The sequence below is a fragment of the Salvelinus sp. IW2-2015 genome, linkage group LG4q.2 (genome assembly GCF_002910315.2).
Source record: "Salvelinus sp. IW2-2015 linkage group LG4q.2, ASM291031v2, whole genome shotgun sequence".
Classification (NCBI taxonomy): Eukaryota; Metazoa; Chordata; class Actinopteri; order Salmoniformes; family Salmonidae; genus Salvelinus; species Salvelinus sp. IW2-2015.
Genome location: NC_036843.1, coordinates 4,888,342 through 4,910,709, shown reverse-complemented (window position 1 = coordinate 4,910,709; position 22,368 = coordinate 4,888,342). Strand labels below are relative to the sequence as shown.

General features: G+C 41.0%; 1 protein-coding gene across 1 annotated transcript in view; it reads left to right on the top strand.

Moving 5' to 3' along the window:
* The window catches only part of mcoln2 (mucolipin TRP cation channel 2), a 47,690-nt gene that overhangs the window by 380 nt on the left and 24,942 nt on the right, over positions 1–22,368 (top strand). Inside the window, 12 exon segments of the mRNA XM_023986195.2 lie at positions 459–612; positions 1,095–1,268; positions 1,864–2,017; positions 3,183–3,261; positions 11,798–11,894; positions 12,006–12,105; positions 16,880–16,992; positions 20,348–20,497; positions 21,393–21,423; positions 21,426–21,467; positions 21,470–21,492; positions 21,856–21,978. Coding sequence (XP_023841963.1) covers positions 459–612; positions 1,095–1,268; positions 1,864–2,017; positions 3,183–3,261; positions 11,798–11,894; positions 12,006–12,105; positions 16,880–16,992; positions 20,348–20,497; positions 21,393–21,423; positions 21,426–21,467; positions 21,470–21,492; positions 21,856–21,978 — 1,240 coding nt within the window.

Here is a 22,368-nt window from a genome sequence, read left to right as displayed (position 1 = left end):
CAGTGCAGTGAGTTAACCTTGGACTTTTCCCCACATGACTGCAGTCACTGTTCAGTACAAGGAGTGTTCAGTACAGGGAGTGCTACAGTACATTTATTTGTGCATTTACGGAAACACATCTGGTGGAAAAATAGCCTTTTTTTCTAAACTGACTGAAATTGCTTATTCAAACGGTTACTTCTCTTTCAATTTGAACTCGTGTGTCCTTCCCCTTTTCAAATGGGATAACACTTAAAGGAACTTGTCAGAAAATAGATTATATGTTTTATCTTGTCATCCTGTAAGTCATTTTCTTGTCCAAAAGTAATGTGATGTAGATGTCATATACCTCAATCATATTCATTTGAGTTGAAGTTGATAGTTTTTACCTCAAGTTGTTCCCAATCATTTTAGTTGCTATAATAACATTTAAAACATATTTAGCCTAATAATAATGAGAATTGGGTTGTTTCTTTTAGTTCCACAATGAGCCAAGGCATAATCAAGGAGGAAATTCTTCGCGATGATCTAAAATACTACTTCATGAGCCCTTGTGAGAAATACAGGGCCAGACGCCAGTTACCATGGAAACTGGGGGTGCAGATCCTGAAAATCGTCATGATCACATCACAGGTATAGTCTGAGAAGTGTATCATTAGAACTGTTTCTCTCTTTTTAGGAATTATCAAAGGTAATTGCTAAGAATGGCTATTCTGGGTGTCAGTCTGTTTCTGCTCGCTGTCTTGTCAACTCCTTATGGAATTGGTTTGGCATGGCATAAGGAGTTGGCGGTAGAGCAGAAAGTAACAGACGGGCACCAAGGCTTAAGAATGCTATCAACCCTTATGGATTTTTTTTACTCTCACAACTCATTAGGTGAATTTACACTGATTTGGTGATAAAACAATTTGATATGGTTGTGATATGAAAGGCAAATGCCCAGATTAGGCTGTTTTAGTATTTTGTTCATTAGTTCATTGTTGATACAATTCCCCACAATTGTGCATGTCAGCAATCAAGTTTTCATGATAAAGCACTTTTCAGTACAGAGGAAAAAACGGATGTGTGTTGCATCATACTATCCCTTTAAAATCTGTTTTTCTTCTCTCACCAAGCTTATCTTGTTTGGACTGAACAACCAGCTTGTGGTTTCCTACAAGGAGGAGAATGCCATGACCTTCAAGAACATGTTCCTCAAGGACTATAGTGGAGTTGATGAGGACGATTACAGTGTAGCTGTTTACTCCCAACAAGCCGTCTATGACAGTCTGTTCTATGTGCTGGATCAGGCAAGTCTCCAGGGCCCATATTCATAATAAAGCATCTCAGAGTAGGAGTGCAGATCTAGTATCTAAACAAGTCTCCCGACTGTCCTTCTCTTTCCCCTGTCTCTTTTACTCTATCCCCATTCTCTTTCTTACCGCCGCTTTCTCCCTTGCTTGTCATCGGTTTCATAATCATTCCTGTATTTTTTGCAGAGTAAATTGGTTTCTGCCACTCTTCAGGCAATTTTTCCCTGGGTTATCAATATTGAGTCATGGTTATAGCCTAATGCTGCACACATAAGCATTTCACTCTTAAATTATTTTTTTTATTATAGAGATATAGGGTGACAGTGGGGAAAAACAGAGAGAGGTCGTGTCAAAGGGCAGCAGCTCAGATTTTACCTTCGCCGATACCGTAGACGTGTGCTGCAGGCTGCGACATTACTGCTAGACCAGCCAGGCCACCTTTTACTGTTTTATGAGTATGATTGTCCTTTTTTGTTTATGGTGCTGGTGCACCATTTCATTAGAGGTTATGACTCATACACATAGCGTTACATACAGTAGCTGGTAATGAGCAAAACGCACTTGTGTTTGAATGGCGTTCTGTTTCCTGTAGTACCGCCAGTTGGGGCGCCTCTCTGTGGGGCCTATCAGTTACGCTGAGGAGGATGGGAAACTGTTACCTCTGGTCATCTGTAAGGAGTACTACAAGAGAGGCAATGTGGAACCCTCGGACGAGGCCTACGACATTGATGCTCAGTTAGAAAAAGGTCAGTGGACTCCAAGGGCGAAATTGTGGCGTAGATATTTGGGAGGATGAACAGTAGACAGTGACATTTTAAAGCATATTTCCTGCAATTCTACATAGTTTGACATGACTTATTATACCTATTTTCAGGGGTATATGGAGGGGTATTTAAAAAAAATTATAATAAAGGTTAACTTCCTGCATTTTGCCATGGGGAAGAGAAACATTTGCCGTGTTCTAATATTATTCTATGAGATAATATGTTGCTATTTTTCTGCTACTCTACAAATTTTGACATGAGGCTGAGAGAAAATGTTGCATTTTTAAAGTAACTGTCCAGTGAAAATCTTACTTTTGAAAGATAATATTCTGTTAACTCATACCCAAATAATGTTGTTGACTCATCCAATACTCGTGTTTGTGGCCAAAGTATAAATTGGAGAAAAGCACTTCAACCCCCCACATCAAACTTCAAACAGGCTGTTTAAAAAATGCTTGCTATTTCCTTATAGAGGATGATGTCATCCTCCAGAGGAGGATGAGCTGGCCAATCAGCCGTCTACTCGCATACATTTTTTAATGACCGGTATCCGACCACACCATTCACTTGTTAAACCTTCATTGTCTAAGAGTGTGAATCAAAATCAAATCAAATCAAATGTATTTATATAGCCCTTCTTACATCAGCTGATATCTCAAAGTGCTGTACAGAAACCCAGCCTAAAACCCCAAACAGCAAGCAATGCAGGTGTAGAAGCACGGCATGGCTAGGAAAAATCTCCTAGAAAGGCCAAAACCTAGGAAGACACCTAGAGAGGAACCAGGCTATGAGGGGTGGCCAGTCCTCTTCTGGCTGTGCCGGGTGGAGATTATAACGAGACATCCAAGATGTTTCAAATCTTCATAAATTACCAGCATGGTCAAATAATAATAATCACAGTAGTGGTCGAGGGTGCAGCAAGTCAGCACCCAGGAGTAAATGTCAGTTGGCTTTCATAGCCGATCATTAAGAGTATCTCTACCGCTCCTGCATCTCTAGAGAGTTGAAACAGCAGGTCTGGGACAGGTAGCACGTCCGGTGAACAGGTCAGGGTTCCATAGCCGCGGCAGGAACAGTTTGAAACTGAACAACTTAATTTGGCCTACATATGGTTTAATTAGTTGTTCCAATCTTTCCATATTTGCAGATTGTATGACACATGATCCAACGAACGTGAGCCAGTGGAAAGCAGAAAATGTGTCTTTTTTAATCTGGAATTTTACAGGGTACAGTAACATGTTTCTTATTGGACAAGTGAGTATTTCTTAAGCCTAATGAACACAACCCTGATTATTGGAAAAGCTCCTCGCCGTGCACACGGAACCGGTTGGTGTCGCCTGCCCTCTCATGTTTTCATTTGCGGAGCTTTCCTAACTGTTATACCTCAGTGTTCCAGACAGACAGAAATGGGCAGAGCCGAGTTCATATAGCTCAGTGGGTTCGCCTGGGCAAATCCAGTACAAAAATAATTTCTTTACATTGCAAATAGGAAGGTCCATGAACAGACATGACTCCCTAGAATAGCAACAGTCATCAAAATTGTTAAGGCTCTATATATACAGTGGAGAACAAGTAATTGATACACTGACAATTTTGCAGGTTTTCCTACTTACAAAGCATGTAGAGGTCTGTAATTTTTTATCATACGTACACTTCAACTGTGAGAGAAGGAATCTAAACAAAAATCCAGAAAATCACATTGTATGATTTTTATTAATTAATTTGCATTTTATTGCATGACATAAGTATTTGATACTCAGAAAAGCAGAACTGAATATTTGGTACAGAAACCTTGTGGTGCAATTACAGAGATCATACGTTTCTGAGTTTCTTGACCAGGTTTGCACACACTGCAGCAGGATTTGGCCCACTCTCCTCATACAGACCTTCTCCAAAATCCTTCAGGTTCGGGCTGTCGGTGCTGGCATACGGACTTTCGGCTCCCTCCAAAGATTTTCTTTGGGTTCAGTCTGGAAGCTGGCTAGGCCACTCCAGGACTTGAGATGCTTCTTACGAGCCACTCCTTAGTTGCCCGGCCTGTGTGTTTTCGGTGCGTTGTCATGCTGGAAACCCAGCCACGACCCATCTTCCAATGCTCTTACTGAGGGAAGGAGGTTGTTGGTCAAGATCTCACGATACATGCCCCATCCATCCTCCCTTCAATACGGTGCAGGTCGTCCTGTCCCCTTTGCAGAAAAGCATCCCCAAAGAGATTGTTTCCACCTCCATGCTTCACGGTTGGGATGGTGTTCTTGGTTGTACTCATCCTTCTATTCCTCCAAACACGGCGAGTGAGTTTAGAGCAAAAAGCTCTATTTTTGTCTCATCAGACCACAGACCTTCTCCCATTCCTCCTCTGGATCATCCAGATGGTCATTGGCAACTTCAGAGGGCCTGGACATGCGCTGGCTTGAGCAGGGGGACCTTGCGTGCGCTGCAGGATTTTAATCGCATGAGCGCGTAGTGTTTTACTAATGTTTTCTTGAGACGTGGTCCCAGCTCTCTTCAGGTCATTGACCAGGTCCTGCGTGTAGTTCTGGGCTGATCCTCCACTTCTCATGATCATTATGCCCCAAAGGTGAGATCTGCATGATGCCCCGAGACCGAGGGTGATTGACCGTCATCTTGAACTTCTTCCATTTTCTAATAATTGTGCCAAACAGTTGTTGCTTCTCACCAAGCTGCTTGGCTATTGTCCTGTAGCCCATCCCAGCCTTGTACAGGTCTACAATTTATCCCTGATGTCCTTACACAGCTCTCTGGTCTTGGCCATTGTGGAGAGGTTGAGTCTGTTTGATTGAGTGTGTGACAGGTGTCTTTTATACAGGTAACGAGTTCAAACAGGTGCAGTTAATACGGTAATGAGTGGAGAACAGGAGGGCTTCTTTAAAGAAAAACTAACAGGTCTGTGAGAGCCGGAATTCTTACTGGTTGGTAGGTGATCAAATACTTATGTCATGCAATAAAATGCAAAATTTAATTACTTAAAAATCATACAAATGTGTTTTCTGCGGATTTTTGTTTTAGATCCGTCTCTCACAGTTGAGGTGTAGCGGGTATGATAAAAATGACAGACCTCTACATGCTTTGTAAGTAGGAAAACCTGCAAAATCGGCAGTGTATCAAATACTTGTTCTCCCCACTGTATATATTTTCTAATAGGTCTTTTTTAAATATTTTGTTTAAAAAAAAATGTATATGCCTCACTTGCATAAATACAATGGGTGTATTTGCATATATGACTAAATTAACATAGCGCTGTGGAACAGGGCTGCAACAACCAAAAAACTTGCTCTCTCTAGGCCTACCTGCACTCACCTGTGCTGTCTAGACTACCTCATTATTACTGTTGTCAAGTTCTGTTGCATAATTCAACAAGTGTGTCAATAGCAGGATACCCTCGGATTAAAAATTAACATGCTTGGCTCTAGTTTACACCTATCTATACATACTTTACATTGTTTGCAAGATCAGACATAATATGACTGTAATCCAGGTGTTCATTTTCAGAAGTTGTTTTCATTTCAGCGCATTTAATTTGTAAACGTTTCAACTGTATTCCAAGATTACTTTTTCAATTCCACAAAAAATGAACACCCATCAAAATAAAGTTATTTCTTGTGACATAAGTGTCGAGATGTGTTAAATAATAAAAAGCTTCAGTGTTCATACAGATGCAACGAAAAGACAATGTATTCGATTGAGCCCATTTCAGCCATTAACAGAGTGTGTTCGACAGGTCATTACAGACATTTTCGTGGTTGTAACGTTAACGGGAAAAAACAATATGCACAAGAATAAGAGTTGCAGGAATAAAATGAAACCATTCAATCCAGTGAGATGTAAGTGACAAGTAGATTTTGCACCCTTCAAATAGGAAATGGATGGCTGAAAAAGACATCCGCAGGTGGGCAGGGCATGTACGTTGCTACCTTAGAATCAGAGGCATATTTGTTCTACATCAAATATTTCTCTCAACGTTGAACAATGTGTCCTTCCTCCTTCTGAATACGGCCCTGTTATGCTGCATTCATAACCAAGTAGCTCCCTCATTTGACTCCCTGATTTGCATAGTGCTACTACTGATTTTGGAGCTCAAAACAACGATTATCACTGCAGAAACAATTATTAGTGGGGAGAGCACATACATTCTGGTCCACTCTAATTTTTGCAGTGCGTGAAATATAAATGACAAATTTTTTGCAGGTGATCTACTAATTTGTCCAGGTAAAAATGTTTTTGAATGTGCATTTCACAATCTAACATAATCTCAGGCTACTTTTTGAGCTTTACATTGGAGTTTTGTTCTAAGTCAGAGATGGGCAACTTCGATGGGGGTGGGAGCCACAAGTCTGCATACCGAAACGACCATTCCCCACCACTTTGCATTTTTAGCATCACCTGTCTTGAAAATGTTGCAGTATTAAAGCTAGTTGGCTGCAATTCTATACATTTTGACATGGGGTGGAGAGAAGATTTTGCTACAGTGGATTTGCGAAAGTTTTCACCCCCTTGGCATTTTATCTATTTTGTTGCCACACAACCTGGAATTAAAATAGTTTTTTGGGAGGGGTTAGCATCATTTGATTTACACAACATGCTTACCACTTTGAAGACACAAAATATTTTTTATTGTGAAACAAACCAGAAATTAGACAAAAAGAACTGAACTTGAACGTGCATAACTATTCACCCCCCAAAGTCAATACTTTGTAGAGCCACCTTTTGCAGCAATTACAGCTGCAAGTCTCTTGGGGTATGTCTCTATAAACTTGGCACATCTAGCCACTGGGATTTTTGCCCATTCTTCAAGGCAAAACTGCTCCAGCTCCTTCAAGTTGGATGAGTTCCAATGGTGTACAGCAATATTTAAGTCATACCACATTTTCTCAATTGGATTCCCTGTGGGGATGGTGTTCTTGGGGTGATGAGAGGTGTTGGGTTTGCGCCAGACAGTGTTTTCCTTGATGGCCAAAAAGCTAAATTTTAGTTTCATCTGACCAGAGTACCTTCTTCATGTTTGGGGAGTCTCCCACATACCTTTTGGTGAACACTAAATGTGTTTGCTTATTTTTTTCTTTAAACAATGGCGTTTTTCTGGCCACTCTTCTGTAAAACCCAGCTCTGTGGAGTGTATGGCTTAAAGTGGTCCTATGGACAGATGCTCCAATCTCCGCTGTGGCGCTTTGCAGCTCCTTCAGGGGTATCTTTGGTCTCTTTGTTGCATCTGATTAAGCCCTCCTTGCCTGGTCCGTGAGTTTTGGTGGGCGGCCCTCTCTTGGCAGGTTTGTAGTGAGTTTCTGGGATGATGGTGTTGATGTGGACCATGATCAGCCTTTCAAAGTGCTAGGGGTCGGTAGTGGAATGGAACCATGACATCAGGAACCAAAACTCCTCCGTAGTGACCCGACACATGATAGCTAAATCAGCTGTTCGATTTAACTTACGGCATGTCAACTGAACCAGGATAACAGTCACATGGATTGGGAAGTATTTCTCAAAGTAATCTTCCAAGCGTTGGAGGTGAGCAGTCATCACTTGTAAGTAAGTAGCCTTGCATGAGCCTTGGATTGTGCGAACCGGAACGGCTCATTGAGCAGAAGCCTATGTCCTGTTTCTGTAGCATGAGGCAGCTTGATGTACAAGTACACGCCCTGAACAGGACACTAGTCTATCGCAGGGCCTTACCCTCAATCTATCTCAATGCTGAGTGCCAAACGGCAACGATCCAGGTCCCACTTTCGTATGACTCGGCCAGGGATTGAACCTTCCAATCTCAGGGCAGACACGCTAATGACAAGACCACTCGTATGGGACACTTACTGATGCTGTTTTCTGTTAGAAACGTGCACACCCAAGGGAAGGGGGCATGGAATTATTTCCTCTGAATCCACTGATTCGGTTTCTCATCTGTAGAATGTTTTGTATTTCCCCTGCGTCTTACGTTTAGTTCGTTCAATTTCTCAAATATGTATGTTACATAGGCAATGTAACAGTTTCATTAATTCACTGCTTGAGCACACTCCGCCAACCCTAATGTACTAGCTGTGTCTGAATCCTGGCATAGGAAGTCCACCAAAAATTGTGACATTTCCATCCCCAATAGCATTTGTCTTGACGGAAAATGTAAAAGGGGGAGGAATTGCAATATACTGTAGAGATAGCCTGCAGAGTTCTGTCATACTATGCAGGTCTATGCCCAAACAGTTCGAGCTTCTACTTTTAAAGATCCATCTCTCCAGAAATAAGTCCTTCACTGTTGCCGCTTGTTATAGACACCCCTCAGCTCCCAGCTGTGCCCTGGACACCATATGTGAATTGATTGCCCCCCATCTATCATCAGAGTTCGTACTACTAGGTGACATAAATTGGGATATGATTAACACCCCGGCCGTCCTACAATCTAAGCTAGATACCCTCAATCTCACACAAATTATAAAGGAACCTACCAGGTACAACCCCAAATCCGTAAACATGGGCACCCTCATAGATATCATCCTGACCAACTTGCCCTCTAAATACACCTCTGCTGTTTCCAACCAGGATCTCAGCGATCACTGCCTCATTGCCTGCGTCCGTTATGGGTCCGTGGTCAAACGATCACCCCTCATCACTGTCAAATGTTCCCTAAAACACTTCTGCGAGCTGGCCTTTGTAATCGACCTGGCCCAGGTATCCTGGAAGGATATTGACCTCATCCCATCAGTAGAGGATACCTGGTTGTTCTTTAGAAGTGCTTTCCCCACCATCTTAAATAAGTGTGCCCCTTTCAAAAAATGTTGAACTAAGAACAGATATAGCCCTTGGTTCACTCCGGACTTGACTGCCCTTAACCAGCACAAAAACACCCTGTGGCATCCTGCACTAACATTGAATAGTCCCCACGATATGCAACTTTTCAGGGAAGTTAGGAACCAATACACACAGTCAGTTAGGAAAGCAAAGGCTATATTTTTCAAACAGAAATTTGCATCCTGCAGCACTAATTCCAAAAAGTTTTGGGACACTGTAAAGTCCATGGAGAATAAGAGCACCTCCTCCCAGCTGCCCACTGCACTAAGACTAGGAAACACTGTCACCACTGATAAATCCACGATAATCGAATTTCAATAAGTATTTCTCTACGGCTGGCCATGCTTTCCACCTGACTACCCCGGCCAACAGCTCTGCAACCCACACAGCAGCTGGCAGTCTCTCTGGCAGTCTCTATGGGGGTGCCAGAGGGTTCAATTCTCAGGACGACTCTCTTCTCTGTTTACATCAATGATGTTGCTCTTGCTGCTGGTTATTCTCTGATCCACCTCTACGCAGATGACACCATTCTGTATACATCTGGCCCTTCTTTGGACACTGTTAGCAAACCTCCAAACGACCTTCAACGCCATACAACACTCCTTCCGTGGCCTCAAACTGCTCTTAAATGCTAGTAAAATGAAATGCATGCTCGTCAACTGATCTCTGCCCGCACCTGCCTGCCATTCCAGCATCACTACTCTGGACGGTTCTGACTTAGAATATGTGGACAACTACCTGTACCTAGGTGTCTGGTTGGACTGTAAACTCTCCTTCCAGACTCACATTAAGCATCTCCATTCCAAAATTAAATCTAGAATTGGCTTCCTATTTCGCAACAACGCATCCTTTACTCATGCTGCCAAACATACCCTCGTAAAACTGACTATCCTACCGATCCTTAGTCATTTACAAAATATCCTCCAACACTCTACTCAGCAAATTGGATGCAGTCTATCACAGTGCCATCCGTTTTGTCACCAAAGCCCCATATAGTACCCACCACTGCGACCTGTATGCTCTCGTTGGCTGGCCCTCGCTAAATATTCATCGCTAAACCCACTGGCTCCAGGTCATCTAAGTCTTTGCTAGGTAAAGCTCCGCCTTATCTCAGCTCACTAGTTGCCATAGCAACACTCACCCGCAGCACACGCTCCAGCTGGTCATCCCCAAAGCCAACACCTCCTTTGGCCGCCTTTCCTTCCAGCTCTCTGTTGTCAATGACTGGAACGAATTGCAAAAATCACTGAAGCTGGAGACTTATATCTCCATCACTAACTTTAAGCATCAGCTGTCAGAGCAGCTTACTGATCACTGCACCTGTACATAGCCCATCCAACCAACTACCTACCTAATCCCCTATTTGTTTTAGTTTTTCTGCTCTTTTGCACACCAGTATTTCTACTTGCACATTCTCATCTGCACATATATCAATTTAGCATGTAAATTGCTAAATTGTAATTACTTCGCCACTATTAGCCTATTTATTGCCTTACCTCCTTACTTAATTTGCACACACTGTATACAGATGTTTCTATTGTTATTGACTGTACGTTTGTTTATCCCATGTGTAACTCTGTGTTTTTGTCGCACTGCTTTGCTTTATCTTGGCCAGGTCACAGTTGTAAATGAGAACTGTTTAACTGGCCTACCTGGTTAAATAAAGGTGGGGGGAAAACATTTGAATGCTACATCCATTGTGAATGACAAAGTTCCTCTCTCAAAGCGAAAAGCCTCAGTGTGAAATAGAACATTATCATGCTCTGATCCCATATCTCCATGTAGTTTTGCAAACAGGCTTGGGCGCAGTGAAGTTGGTTTGATGTAGTTTACAATCGAAGTTACCTGCTGCAGTATATCTCTGAGTTCTGTGCTTCGATCTTTTGCCACCAGTTGCTCTCGGTGTATCATACAATGCGACCTTATGGCAGAAGGAGATAGATGGAGCCCCATCTGTGCAAAAGCCCACCATCCGATCCTATGTAGAATCTGTTTTTCTGCACATCCCCTGTGCAGTTTCATTCTCGGGAATCGTGAGACAGAACTGTGTGGGTGTCGGTGTGTGGAGGTGTCGGTGTGTGGGGGTGTCGGTGTGTGGGGGTGTCGGTGTGTGTGTGTGTCGGCCCTCACAGCTAACGTCCCTTTGGAGAACATAAACTGGGGAGTTTGAGTTCAGTCAGTTTCCTCTTGATTACTAGTAATAGCATAAATTCTTTGTTTAACAGTATTATCTGACAAAGATAATGATGTGAGTTTCTATGCCTCTGCCTCCCCACACATTGTTTTCACCATATCAATTGTGGCCAGTAATATCAAAGTCTGTAATAGTGTGTGGTTTCATGGCGTAGTGGGCCTAGTCAATCAGCATGGGAATAATTTTTTCATGATCTAAGGGCACGCTCTGGTTTCTTTATTATTTGAATAATTTTGATTTTTAAGGTTAACCAAATTACAATGATGGGTGGGGGGTGGGGGGGGGGGGGGGGGGGGGTTGCTGAAGAGTATTTCTCTCTTTAATAAAGCGTGGAGAAAAACTCATTCTGATAGGCTGGGCCTAGCTCCCCAGTGGGTGGGCCTAGCTTCCAAGTGGGTGGGCTTATGGCTGCACCCCTGTTTGTGAAATCCATAGATTAGGGCCTAATTTATTTATTTCAATTGACTGATTTCCATATGATTAATTCTCCAGCAACCCCGTTTTCAAATTCGGCAACCCCATTTGGGGTCACAATCCATAGTTTGGGAACCGCTGGCTTATGGGTAATGTGATTGAGGCTTTACATGTACCTGCTGATGTATCACCATGCAGGCTACGTTGTGTCGAGCGTGGTGGAATGAAAATGCATCTCAACCAAGGAAAATGTGTGGTGGGCCGACCCCGCCAACCTTGACCCGTTCCTTGTGCCGCAGCGAGGGGTACTTGGATCATTTGGGGATTGATTTCTTATTAACGTTGGCATGTTTTCCTTTCAGGCTTGTTGATATCAAGATCACGTTTCAACTTAAAGGAATCAACCTGCAAACAGTGCGCTCACATGAGTTACCCGACTGTTATGTCTTTTTTGTGACGGTAAGTTTCCTTTGTTGTGTTTAAACATGTAACCCCATCATCATGCCCACGGAGCGCTGTTGGTACTGTTAGACCATTTTGTAATCTGTTTTCAGTTGTCTCTTTCTCCAGATCACATTTGATAACCAGTGTCACAGCGGAAAGATAAAAGTCTTCCTCGACATTGACGCACTGAGCAGCGCGTGCAAAAACTGGAAGATTTCAGGGACTGGTAAGTATAGTTAAGTTTGAGTTATTAAGAAACCAATTTGTTCATCAGGATTAATTGTCCTGGGTAATTAAATAAACGCAGTATGTTCAAATACTTGAGGTGCCGTTAAGTAGGTGTACATGCAAACAAATGCATGTGCAAACAAATCCAGTTTTCTTACTCATATTATTATAATTATTTGATTTATTCCGCTCGTTCCAGCACTTAAACGACTTAAGCTATTAACATGAAACCAACTTCCAAATGTGCAGATCGACCCAACTTATTTTTGATATTGTATACTTTTTGTACTACAGCAATATTTAAATGAGCTGACAATACATTTCAATGGAAATAAAAGTGCCATAGACTTACACCATATATACAAAAGTATGTGGACACCCCTTCAAATGAGTATATTCGTCTATTTCAGCCACACCCGTTGCTGACAGGTGTATAAACTCGAGCACCCAGCCATGCAATCTCCATAGACAAACATTGGCAATAGAATGGCCTTATTGAAGACCTGAGTGACTTTCTGCCCTGCTAGAGCTGCTCCAGTCAACTGTAAGTGCTGTTATTGTGAAGTGGAAACATCTAGGATCAACAATAGCTCAGCCGCGAAGTGGTAGGCCACATAAGCTCACAGACTGTGACCGCCGAGTCCAAAGACTCTGGACAGGTGAAACTGGAGCAGCAGCGCGACCAGGTGGACTCGGGACAGCTGAGAATACTTGCTCGTATTCATAGTGCCAACGGTAAAGTTTGGTGGAGGAGGAATAATGGTCTGGGGTGGTTTTTCATGGTTCAGGCTGGGCCCCTTAGGTCCAGTGAAGGGACATAAAGCTACAGCATACAATGGCATTCTAGACGATTCTGCGCTTCCAACTTTGTGGAAACAGTTTTGGGAAGGCCATTTCCTGTTTCAGCATGACAATGCCCCCGTGCACAAAGCGAGGTCCATACAGAAATGGTTTGCCGAGATCGGTGTGGAAGAACTTGACTGGCCTGCACAGAGCCCTGACCTTAACCTCATTGAACGCCTTTGGGATGAATTGGAACGCCAACTGCGAGCCAGGCCTAATCACCAGTGCCCGACCTCAGTAATGCTCTTGTGGCTGAATGGAAGAAAGTCCCCTCAGCAAGAGTGGAGGCTGTTATAACTACACTGAACAAAAATATAAAAGCAACATGTAAAGTTTTGGTCCTATGTTTCATGAGCTGAAATAAAAAATCCCAGAAATTTTCCATACGAACAAAAAGCTTATTTCTCTCAAATTTTCGGAACAAATTTGTTTAGTGAGCATTTGTTTATTGACTTGTTTATTGTTTACTCCATGTGTAACTCTGTGTTGTCTGTTCACACTGCTATGCTTTATCTTGGCCAGGTCGCAGTTGCAAATGAGAACTTGTTCTCAACTAGCCTACCTGGTTAAATAAAGGTGAAATAAAAAATAAATAAAATAAAAAAATTCTTCTTAGCCAAGATGATTGAGTTGGACTATTTCTGTCTGTAATAAAGCCCCTTTTCTGGGGGAAAGAAATAATGCTGATTGGCTGCGCCTATGCCTCCCAAGGCCCACCCATGGCTGCACTCCTGCCCAGTCAAATGAAAATCAAAGATTAGGGCCTAAAGCGTTCATTTAAATTGACTCATTTCCTTATATGAACTCCAACTCAGTAAAATCTTTGACATTTTTGAATGTTGCGTTTATATTTTTGGTGAGTATACATATGTTGGCATAACATAACTCGCTAACAGTAACTATTGAACCGTTTAAGCTAGACACACCAAACCAACTTTCTCATTTTCAGGCTATCCTAATTTCAAGTTATTAAACTTTTATCAACTATTATTATATACATTTTCATAAAATACATCACCAACCCTAACTCTTAAACCGTTCAAGCTAGAGATACTAAACCAGCTTCCTCATTCTTAAACTTTTATCAACTATAACTATATGAAATTGCATGAATTTGCATAAAGAAACTACAAACAATAATTATTGAAAAGTTCAAGCTACATTATAGGCACCAAAATTCCACATGTTCAGGTTCACATGTAACTTCAAATTCTTAAAAAACTTTCAAAAATGACAACTTCAAATTAGCATCAAATAACACACCAACAGTAATTCTTGATCCGTAATTCTTGATCCGTTCAAGCTAGAGACACAAAACCAACTTTCACATGTTCAGGCTATCCTAACTTAAAATTGTTATACACTTTTATCAACTATATCTAAGCAAATTGCATAAATTAGCATACAATTTATCACCAACAGTAACTGTTGAACTGCTATCCTATTTTCAAATTCGTATTTTTTTTAAACAAATATAACTATACAAATTTGAATAAATTAGCATACAATTACTTGCCAACAGTAACTATTGAACCGTTCAAGATAGACACCAAAGCAACCATCACATGTTCAGGCTTTCCTAACTTCACATTTGTATATCCTTTTATCAACTATAACTCCCTCATTTGCATAAATTAGCATACAATTTCTCACCAACAGTAACTCTTGATCAGTTCAAGCTAGACATACTAAACTCACTTCATGTTCAGGCTATCCTAACTCCCATATCTAAAAAACGTTAACATTTTTACATTTTAGTCATTTAGCAGACGCTCTTATCCAGAGCGACTTACATGCATACATTTTATTAAATATTTTTTTTTTTTTACATACTGAGACAAGGATATCCCTACCGGCCAAACCCTCCCTAGCGGCCAAACCCTCCCTAACCCAGACGACGCTATGCCAATTGTGCATCGCCCCACGGATCTCCCGGTTGCGGCCGGCTGCGACAGAGCCTGGGCGCGAACCCAGCCCAGCCTGGGCGCGAACCCAGAGACTCTGGTGGCGCAGCTAGTGCCCTAGACCACTGCGCCACCCGGGAGTTAAGACATAACTATAAACATTTGCATAAACTAAGTCACTAACAGTAACTCTTAATTAAACCATTCTAGCTATAGATACTCAACCAACTTCCTCATGTTCCAGCTATCCTAACATCAAATTATTACAAACTTTTATCAACTATAACTATATGAAATTGCTTAGATTTGAATAAAAAAACTACAAACAGTAATTATTGAACCGTTCCAGCTATAAGCACCGAACTAGCTTTGTCATGTTCAGGATATCCTAACTTTAAATTATTCACTTTGATCAACTATAGCGCACTTGCACAAAATAGCATACAATGACCAACCCACAGTAACTCTTTATTCGTTCAAGCTAGGGACTCCGAACCAATTTTCTCATGTTTATACTATCCTAACTTCAAATTCTTCAAAACTTTCAACAAATAGAACTATACAGATTTGAATGTATTTGCATAAAATAACCCACTAAAAGTAACTTCTTCCCTTTCAAGCTAGAGACACTAAATCAAGATTCTCATGTTCAGCCTATCCTAACGTAAACGTAACTTTTATTATATAAATGAACTATAAATATATAAATGTACATACTTTTACAAAAATAACTCACCGTCAGTAACTGTTGATCCTTCAAGTTTATGCCACCAAACCAACCTTTACATGTTCAGCCTATACTAAACCAACAGTAACTCTTGATCCGTTCAAGCTAGACTCCAAACCGCCTTTCACATGTTATGCCAATCCTAACTTCAAATTATTAAACTTTCAACAACTACAACTATATAATTTGTAATACATGTTTGTAAAGTAAGCCACCAACAGTAACTCTTGATCCATTCAAGCTATACACCAAACCAACTTTCACATGTTCAGGCTATCCTAACTTCAAATACTTAAATGTTTACAAGAACAAAAAACACAAATGTACATGCATTTGCATAAATAACTCATCAATAGAAATTCTTGAACTGTTTAAGCTACTGTAGAGCCAAAAACCCAACCGTCACATATTCAGGCTATCCTAAATTCAAATTCTTATACAATTTTATCAACAATAACTATGGAATTTGCGTAAATCAGCATACAATTTTTAACCAACAGTAACTGTTGAACCATTCAAGCTAGATCACATGTTCAGGCTATCCTAACTTAAAAATCTTAACTGTAACAACTATACAAATGTAACGAAATTAGCATAAAATGACTCGCCAACAGTAACTATTGATCTGTTCAAGCTAGATACACCAAACCAATTTTTACATGTTCAGGCTATCAAAAATTCTAAATCTTCAAAAGATTTCAACAACTATACAAATTGTAATACACTTGCATAAAATAACTGAATAAAAGTAACTCGTCTTCCGTTCAAGCTAGAGACACCAAACCACCTTTCACATGTTCATTGCATAAATTAGCATACAATTTCCCACCAACAGTAAGTCTTGATCCTTTCAAGCTAGAGATCCTAAACATATTTCCTCATGTTCAGGCTATCCTAACCTCAAATTCTTAGACTTTGTCAACTATAACACCAAACCAACTTCCACATTTTAAGGCTATTCAATCAATCAATCCATCACAAGCTAGCATGCACATCATATTTTCTTCAGGAAATGTACTTTTCTAGTTTAGCCTGCCTTACTAGCTTTTGCTAGTAGAGGAACGTTGGTAAGTTGCTCAAGAGTGTTTGCTAAATGACTGTAAAATGTACTTTTGAGTATAATTTGACATATGTACTGTATTTGAACTAAGTCTCAAATAAGTCCAAATCCAACCATAATGTTTCTTCTCTAAACAACCAATACTGAAGACTTCCAATGTTGACACTGTGACACTATGTCAAAAGCCTCAAAGCACATGGGATGAGTTATGTAACCCAGGTGTCTTTATCTGTTTCAGCTCAGAAGAACACACACTACCTTCTGGTGTTTGATGGCTTTGTCATACTGGTTTGCCTGACCTCGGCCGTGCTATGCACACGCTCCATCGTTCTGGCAGTCAAATTACTGCAGGTCAGTTAATGATACATTATGGAAGTTTAGTTGCTAATTATATACATCACATTTCGGCTTGAAAGGCCAATGTTGGCTGTATGGTTAATACACATGTATGATGTGAATTTCTTGTCTCATAAAACCCAACTTGTGTTTTAGCTAAACAATATACGCTTTGCTCATGGGTGCGATGTCATTTCTGGACAATATTTATCTCCATTTAGAGGGATCCCTTTTGGCTCAAAAACCAAATTGTAGGTGTTCTGGACCCCTCACTGGCCAATCAGAATGTGTTCCATGGCTAAAYATGTGGTTGCTTCAAGTTGTGTATTTACAGTCTTTTATGTATTGTGTTGTAATCAACTCCAATTACAATAGTCCATTATGGCCTAGTTTGTTAAATAGCCTACAGAAACAAAATAACAAAATATATGTAGGCCAGTCCTATCTTCGCTTAACTTCTTATGGCTGCAGGGGCAGTATTGAGTAGCTTGGATGAAAAGGTGCCCAGAGGTGCCCAGAGTAAACTGCCTGCCCCTCAGTCCCAGTTGCTAATATATGCATATTATTATTAGCATTGGATAGAAAACACTCTGACGTTTCTAAAACTGTTTGAATGATGTATGTGAGTATAACAGAACTCATATGGCATGCGAAAACCTGAGAAAAATCCAACCAGGAAGTGGGATATCTGAGGTTTGTAGTTTTTCAAARCTTGGCCTACCGAATACACAGTGTCTATGGAGTCAAGTTGCACTTCCTATGGCTTCCACTAGATGTCAACCGTCTTTAGAAACTGGTTTGAGGATTCTACTATAAAGGAGGGGCTCATGAGACCTGTTTGAGTCAGTGGTCTGGCAGAGTGTCTCAGGCTCGTGACGCGCGCTCCCGACAGAGTTAGCTCTCATTCCGGTGCTTTTCTTCAGACATAGGAATTCTCCGGTTGGAAGCTTATTGATGTTTTATGTTAAAAACATCCTAAAGATTGATTCCATACATCGTTTGACTTGTTTCTACGACCTGTAACGGAACTTTTCGAGTTTTTGTCTGGACGAAGTGCTCGCGCCTCATGAAGATGGATTACTGGGCTGAACACGCTAACAACAAGTGGCTATTTGGACATAAATGATGGACTTTATGGAACTTTATGGAACAAATCAGTCATTTATTGTCGAACTGGGATTCCTGGAAGTGCCTTCTGATGAAGATCATCAAAGGTAAGTGAATATTTATTGTGTTATTTCTAACTTCTGTTGACCCCCCCAAAAAAATGATATATTTTTTTTAAAGACAATTAATTACATTCCCCACCCCCAAAAACCCCTCAATGCACCAACAACCAAGAAAATGAACTAAAGAGAAAAAAGAAAAAGACAGAACAAACAGCAAACAACAATGCAAAACAAAACAAGGGACATCAAGGACAACTAAAATCATAACAGCAATGCCAACTGTATATGTTTGAGTGCATGTCTGGCACTATTACGTGTGTGTGTGTGTGTGTCCGTGTATGCGTGTATTTGAATGAGTGTGTGTGTGTGTATATGCATGGGTACAAAGACCTGCACGGTATCAGCCTCATCTTTGACCATCATTCATCATTTGACCAATCTCCCACACAGCATTTCCACTCCAACTTATCTCCAGGTGCTTCAATAAAGTACTAAGTAAAGGGTCTGAATACTTATGTACAGTGCATTTGGAAAGTATTCAGACCCCTTGACTTTTTGCACATTTTGTTACGTTACAGCCTTATTCTAAAATGGACTCAATAGTTATTATCCCCATTATCAATCTACACACAATATCCCATAATGACAAAGCAAAAACTGGTTTAGACATTTTTGAAAATGTATATAAAAGAAACTGAAATATCACATTTACATAAGTATTAAGACCCTTTTAGTGAAATCAAATCAAAATCTAATTAAATGTTATTTGTCAAATGTTCCAAATCAAACAGGTGTATACCTTACTGTAAACTGCTTACTTACAAGCCCTTAACCAACAATGCAGTTCAAGAAATAGAGTTAAGAAAATATTTACTAAATAAACTAAAGTAAAAAATTAAATAAAAAGTAGCACAATAAAATAACAAGGTTATATACAGGGGGTAGCGGTACAGAGTCCATGTGCAGGGTTACAGGTTAGTTCGAGGTCATTTGTACATGTAGATGGGGGTAAAGTAACTATGCATAGATAATCAACAGTGAGTAGCAGCAGTGTGCTCAGTACTTTGTTGAAGCACCTTTGGCAGCAGTTACAACCTCGAGTCTACTTAGCCTCCATAGCCTTGTTATCTACCCTCTTGGTCCTGGTGTCTTCTGTAGCCTATCTTCTAGCTAAATCCAACTCTTTGTTTCGAATCCTCTTCGCTATATTCTGGATGAAACATCTATGGATGAATGTCACAATGTAGTAAAAAAAAAAATGCTCCATTCTCAAATTCATGTTGATGATTGGAATCCCTTGAAGCCATTATGGTCTGGTAAGTTCTTTCAGTTTTGCCCAAAGTATTGTGTTAGTGTCCGCCTCCCTTTTTAAAAAAGGCCGCCTTGGAGGAGGGAGAGGGCCAGAGCATGAGGCTCCGCTCCCCAGGAGTTCAAATGTGTCAGCTTGTATATTTAGCAATGCATCTGCTGATAGGAACATCACTGAAAGACGTTTAATGGCTCTATCAAACAAGGACAGCCATATACATGCACAAAAACGTATAGCGCGATAAGTATCACATTGAGACTTCGTGAAATTCCACAAAGCAGGACTACATTTATTTTCGGATCTCCCCCCATCATTACACCAGAAGCCGTCATAGGGTGTATCATTTAGTGCGCAAAGCCCAGACCTGCCTTCCTCCTAGGCAATGATGTGTAAAACACATCTCGCTGACCTAAAATACCTTGAACGTGATGAAAACAAGCCCAGATTCCCCCAGGGTGAAATTCCCTTTCAAGAACACCTCAAATATTGTCACCCCTTCCGCCTCAGCACAAGCGAGCTGATGTTAGGTAGGTAAATTGCCGAAATTGGCGTGAAGGGGGTAAAATGCCATTGAGCCAGTTTTTACATGACGAAATTTGTAACTAACGTGCGTTTTAACACTTGTGCCTCCTTAGCGCCAGACGAAAACAGAGCCCTCGGTCTCTTTCTGTGTCTGAGTCTCCAGAAGTGTCACTCACAATTTCACCATGACAATGTGCATCCTATAGTATTCATTATAAATGCGGTAAAAAGTTACATGAACTTGCTTGTGACATGTTGCCAGTTTTGTGTAAACTTCATGATGGGCTTTTATAACCATTTGTGTGGTTTATTACAGTATACAATGATCTTTCAATTCCTGGCCTGATGAATTTATCCCCCTTTATTCCAGAGATTTTCCAGGTTCTTCCGTGAGAATTATAATCACAAGGTGTGTGAGACTGACCAAAAGGAGTTTTTAAACGGCTGGTATGTTTTGGTGATCGTCAGTGACGCTATGGCCATAGTAGGATCCATATTGAAGATGGAAATACAAGCAAAGGTAATTCTCAACTCAAATGTTTCAAACTCCTTGAAAGAGTTTCAGCTGACACACATTCACCAGACATCTCTTTCTTTCCTAAATTTAATAGGAACATGTCTAATCATAGGAAGATTATCTATCTGTTAGGGGAGAAGTATCTGTTAATTGAATGATTGGAATATTCCGCCCTGAAACATATAATTGTATGGAAGTGATTAGAATGTATGAAATCATAATCAATAAATGTGTAGTCTAGTCAGAATTAGGGTAAAGGCAATATGTCTTTATGGTATTATAAACACAGACTGTCTGAGCTCGGTGCCGACCTGACTAGAGATTGGGAGAGAACAGGGAGTTGACGTGTCAAGAACAAGGTCACTGATCTCTGTCGGCTGGGTAGCAGGACATGTGTGTGCGTCTGTTTGTGTGCATGTGTGTGTGGGTATGTGTATGTGTGTGTGTGTTGGTGTGTGTGTGGTGTGTGTGTGTGTGTGTGTGTGTTGTGTGTGTGTGTGTGTGTGTGTGTGTGTGTGTGTGTGTGTGTGTGTGTGTGTGTGTGTGTGTGTGTGTGTGTGTGTGTGTGTGTGTGTGTTGTGTGTGTGTGTGTGTGTGTTGTGTGTGGTTGTGTGAATGTGTGGGCGTGAGAAGTCAGTATAAAATGAATTGTTTTGTATTCTTGACTTTAGAACGTTCTCGTGAATATATTTTTGACTATCTATTTTAGCTGGGCCTCCGTCTGTTTCGTTCGACTGGGCTTGGACTTTGTAACAAGATGGTTGAATCAAGACATTGTAAAACTCCCAAAGACTATTTACTCTAACCTGAGTGACTTTCGAGTCAGATCTTATTGCTTGCATGTTAACCATTTACCCCCAGTTGCATATAGGAAAATGAACTCCTCTCTCCCTTCTAGAGTCTTACCAGCTATGATGTGTGCAGCATCTTTCTGGGACTTCTACGCTGATGGTGTGGGTGGGAGTGATCAGGTACCGGGCTACTTCCAAAAGTACAATGTAAGTTTGATCAAGAGTAATATTCCAGTTGGAATAGACGTGTCCTGTTTGGCCACATGCAAACTCAGACTTACATAAAAAATACATTGGAAAAATACCATTTAAAAATCTATACATAATGAAAGTGGTTAAAAACAAGGATGTGGCAATAAGAGTGATTCATCAACTTAAGGAACACTATCTTAAACACTGATTCAACACAGGTTTTACAGTGTGTGTGTGTGGTGTGTGTGTGTGTGTGTGTGTGTGTGTGTGTGTGTGTGTGTGTGTGTGTGTGTGTGTGTGTGTGTGTGTGTGTGTGTGTGTGTGTGTGTGTGTGTGTGTGTGTGTGTGTGTGTGTGTGCACATGCGTGTGTGTTCCAGGTGCTCATCCTGACTATGAAGACTGCCTTCCCCAAGGTGATCCGCTTCTGTTGCTGTGCTGGCATGATCTACCTGGGGTACACCTTTTGTGGCTGGATCGTACTTGGCCCTTACCATGAAAAGGTACTGACTGGGAATGGCAATGCTGATACTCATTTTAATTCTACAGAATAGGGACTCCCGAGTGGCGCAGCGGTCTAAGGCACTGCTTTGCCGTGCTAGAGCCGTCACTACAGACCCTGGTTCGAGCCTGGGCTGTATCACAACCGTCCATGATCGGGAGTCTCATAGGTCAGAGCAAAATTGACCCAGCGTCTTCTGGGTTAGGTGAAGGTTTGGCTGGGGTAGGCCGTCATTGTAAATAAGAATGTGTTCTTAAAACTGACTTGCCTAATTAAATAAAAAATACCAGGCTTCATATTTTAGAACCATTTCCTTAACTGTACACAACTTAAAGTGATAGTCCTCTGTGTGTACCGACCCAATTCAAGCACTGGCGATATAAATAGGCTT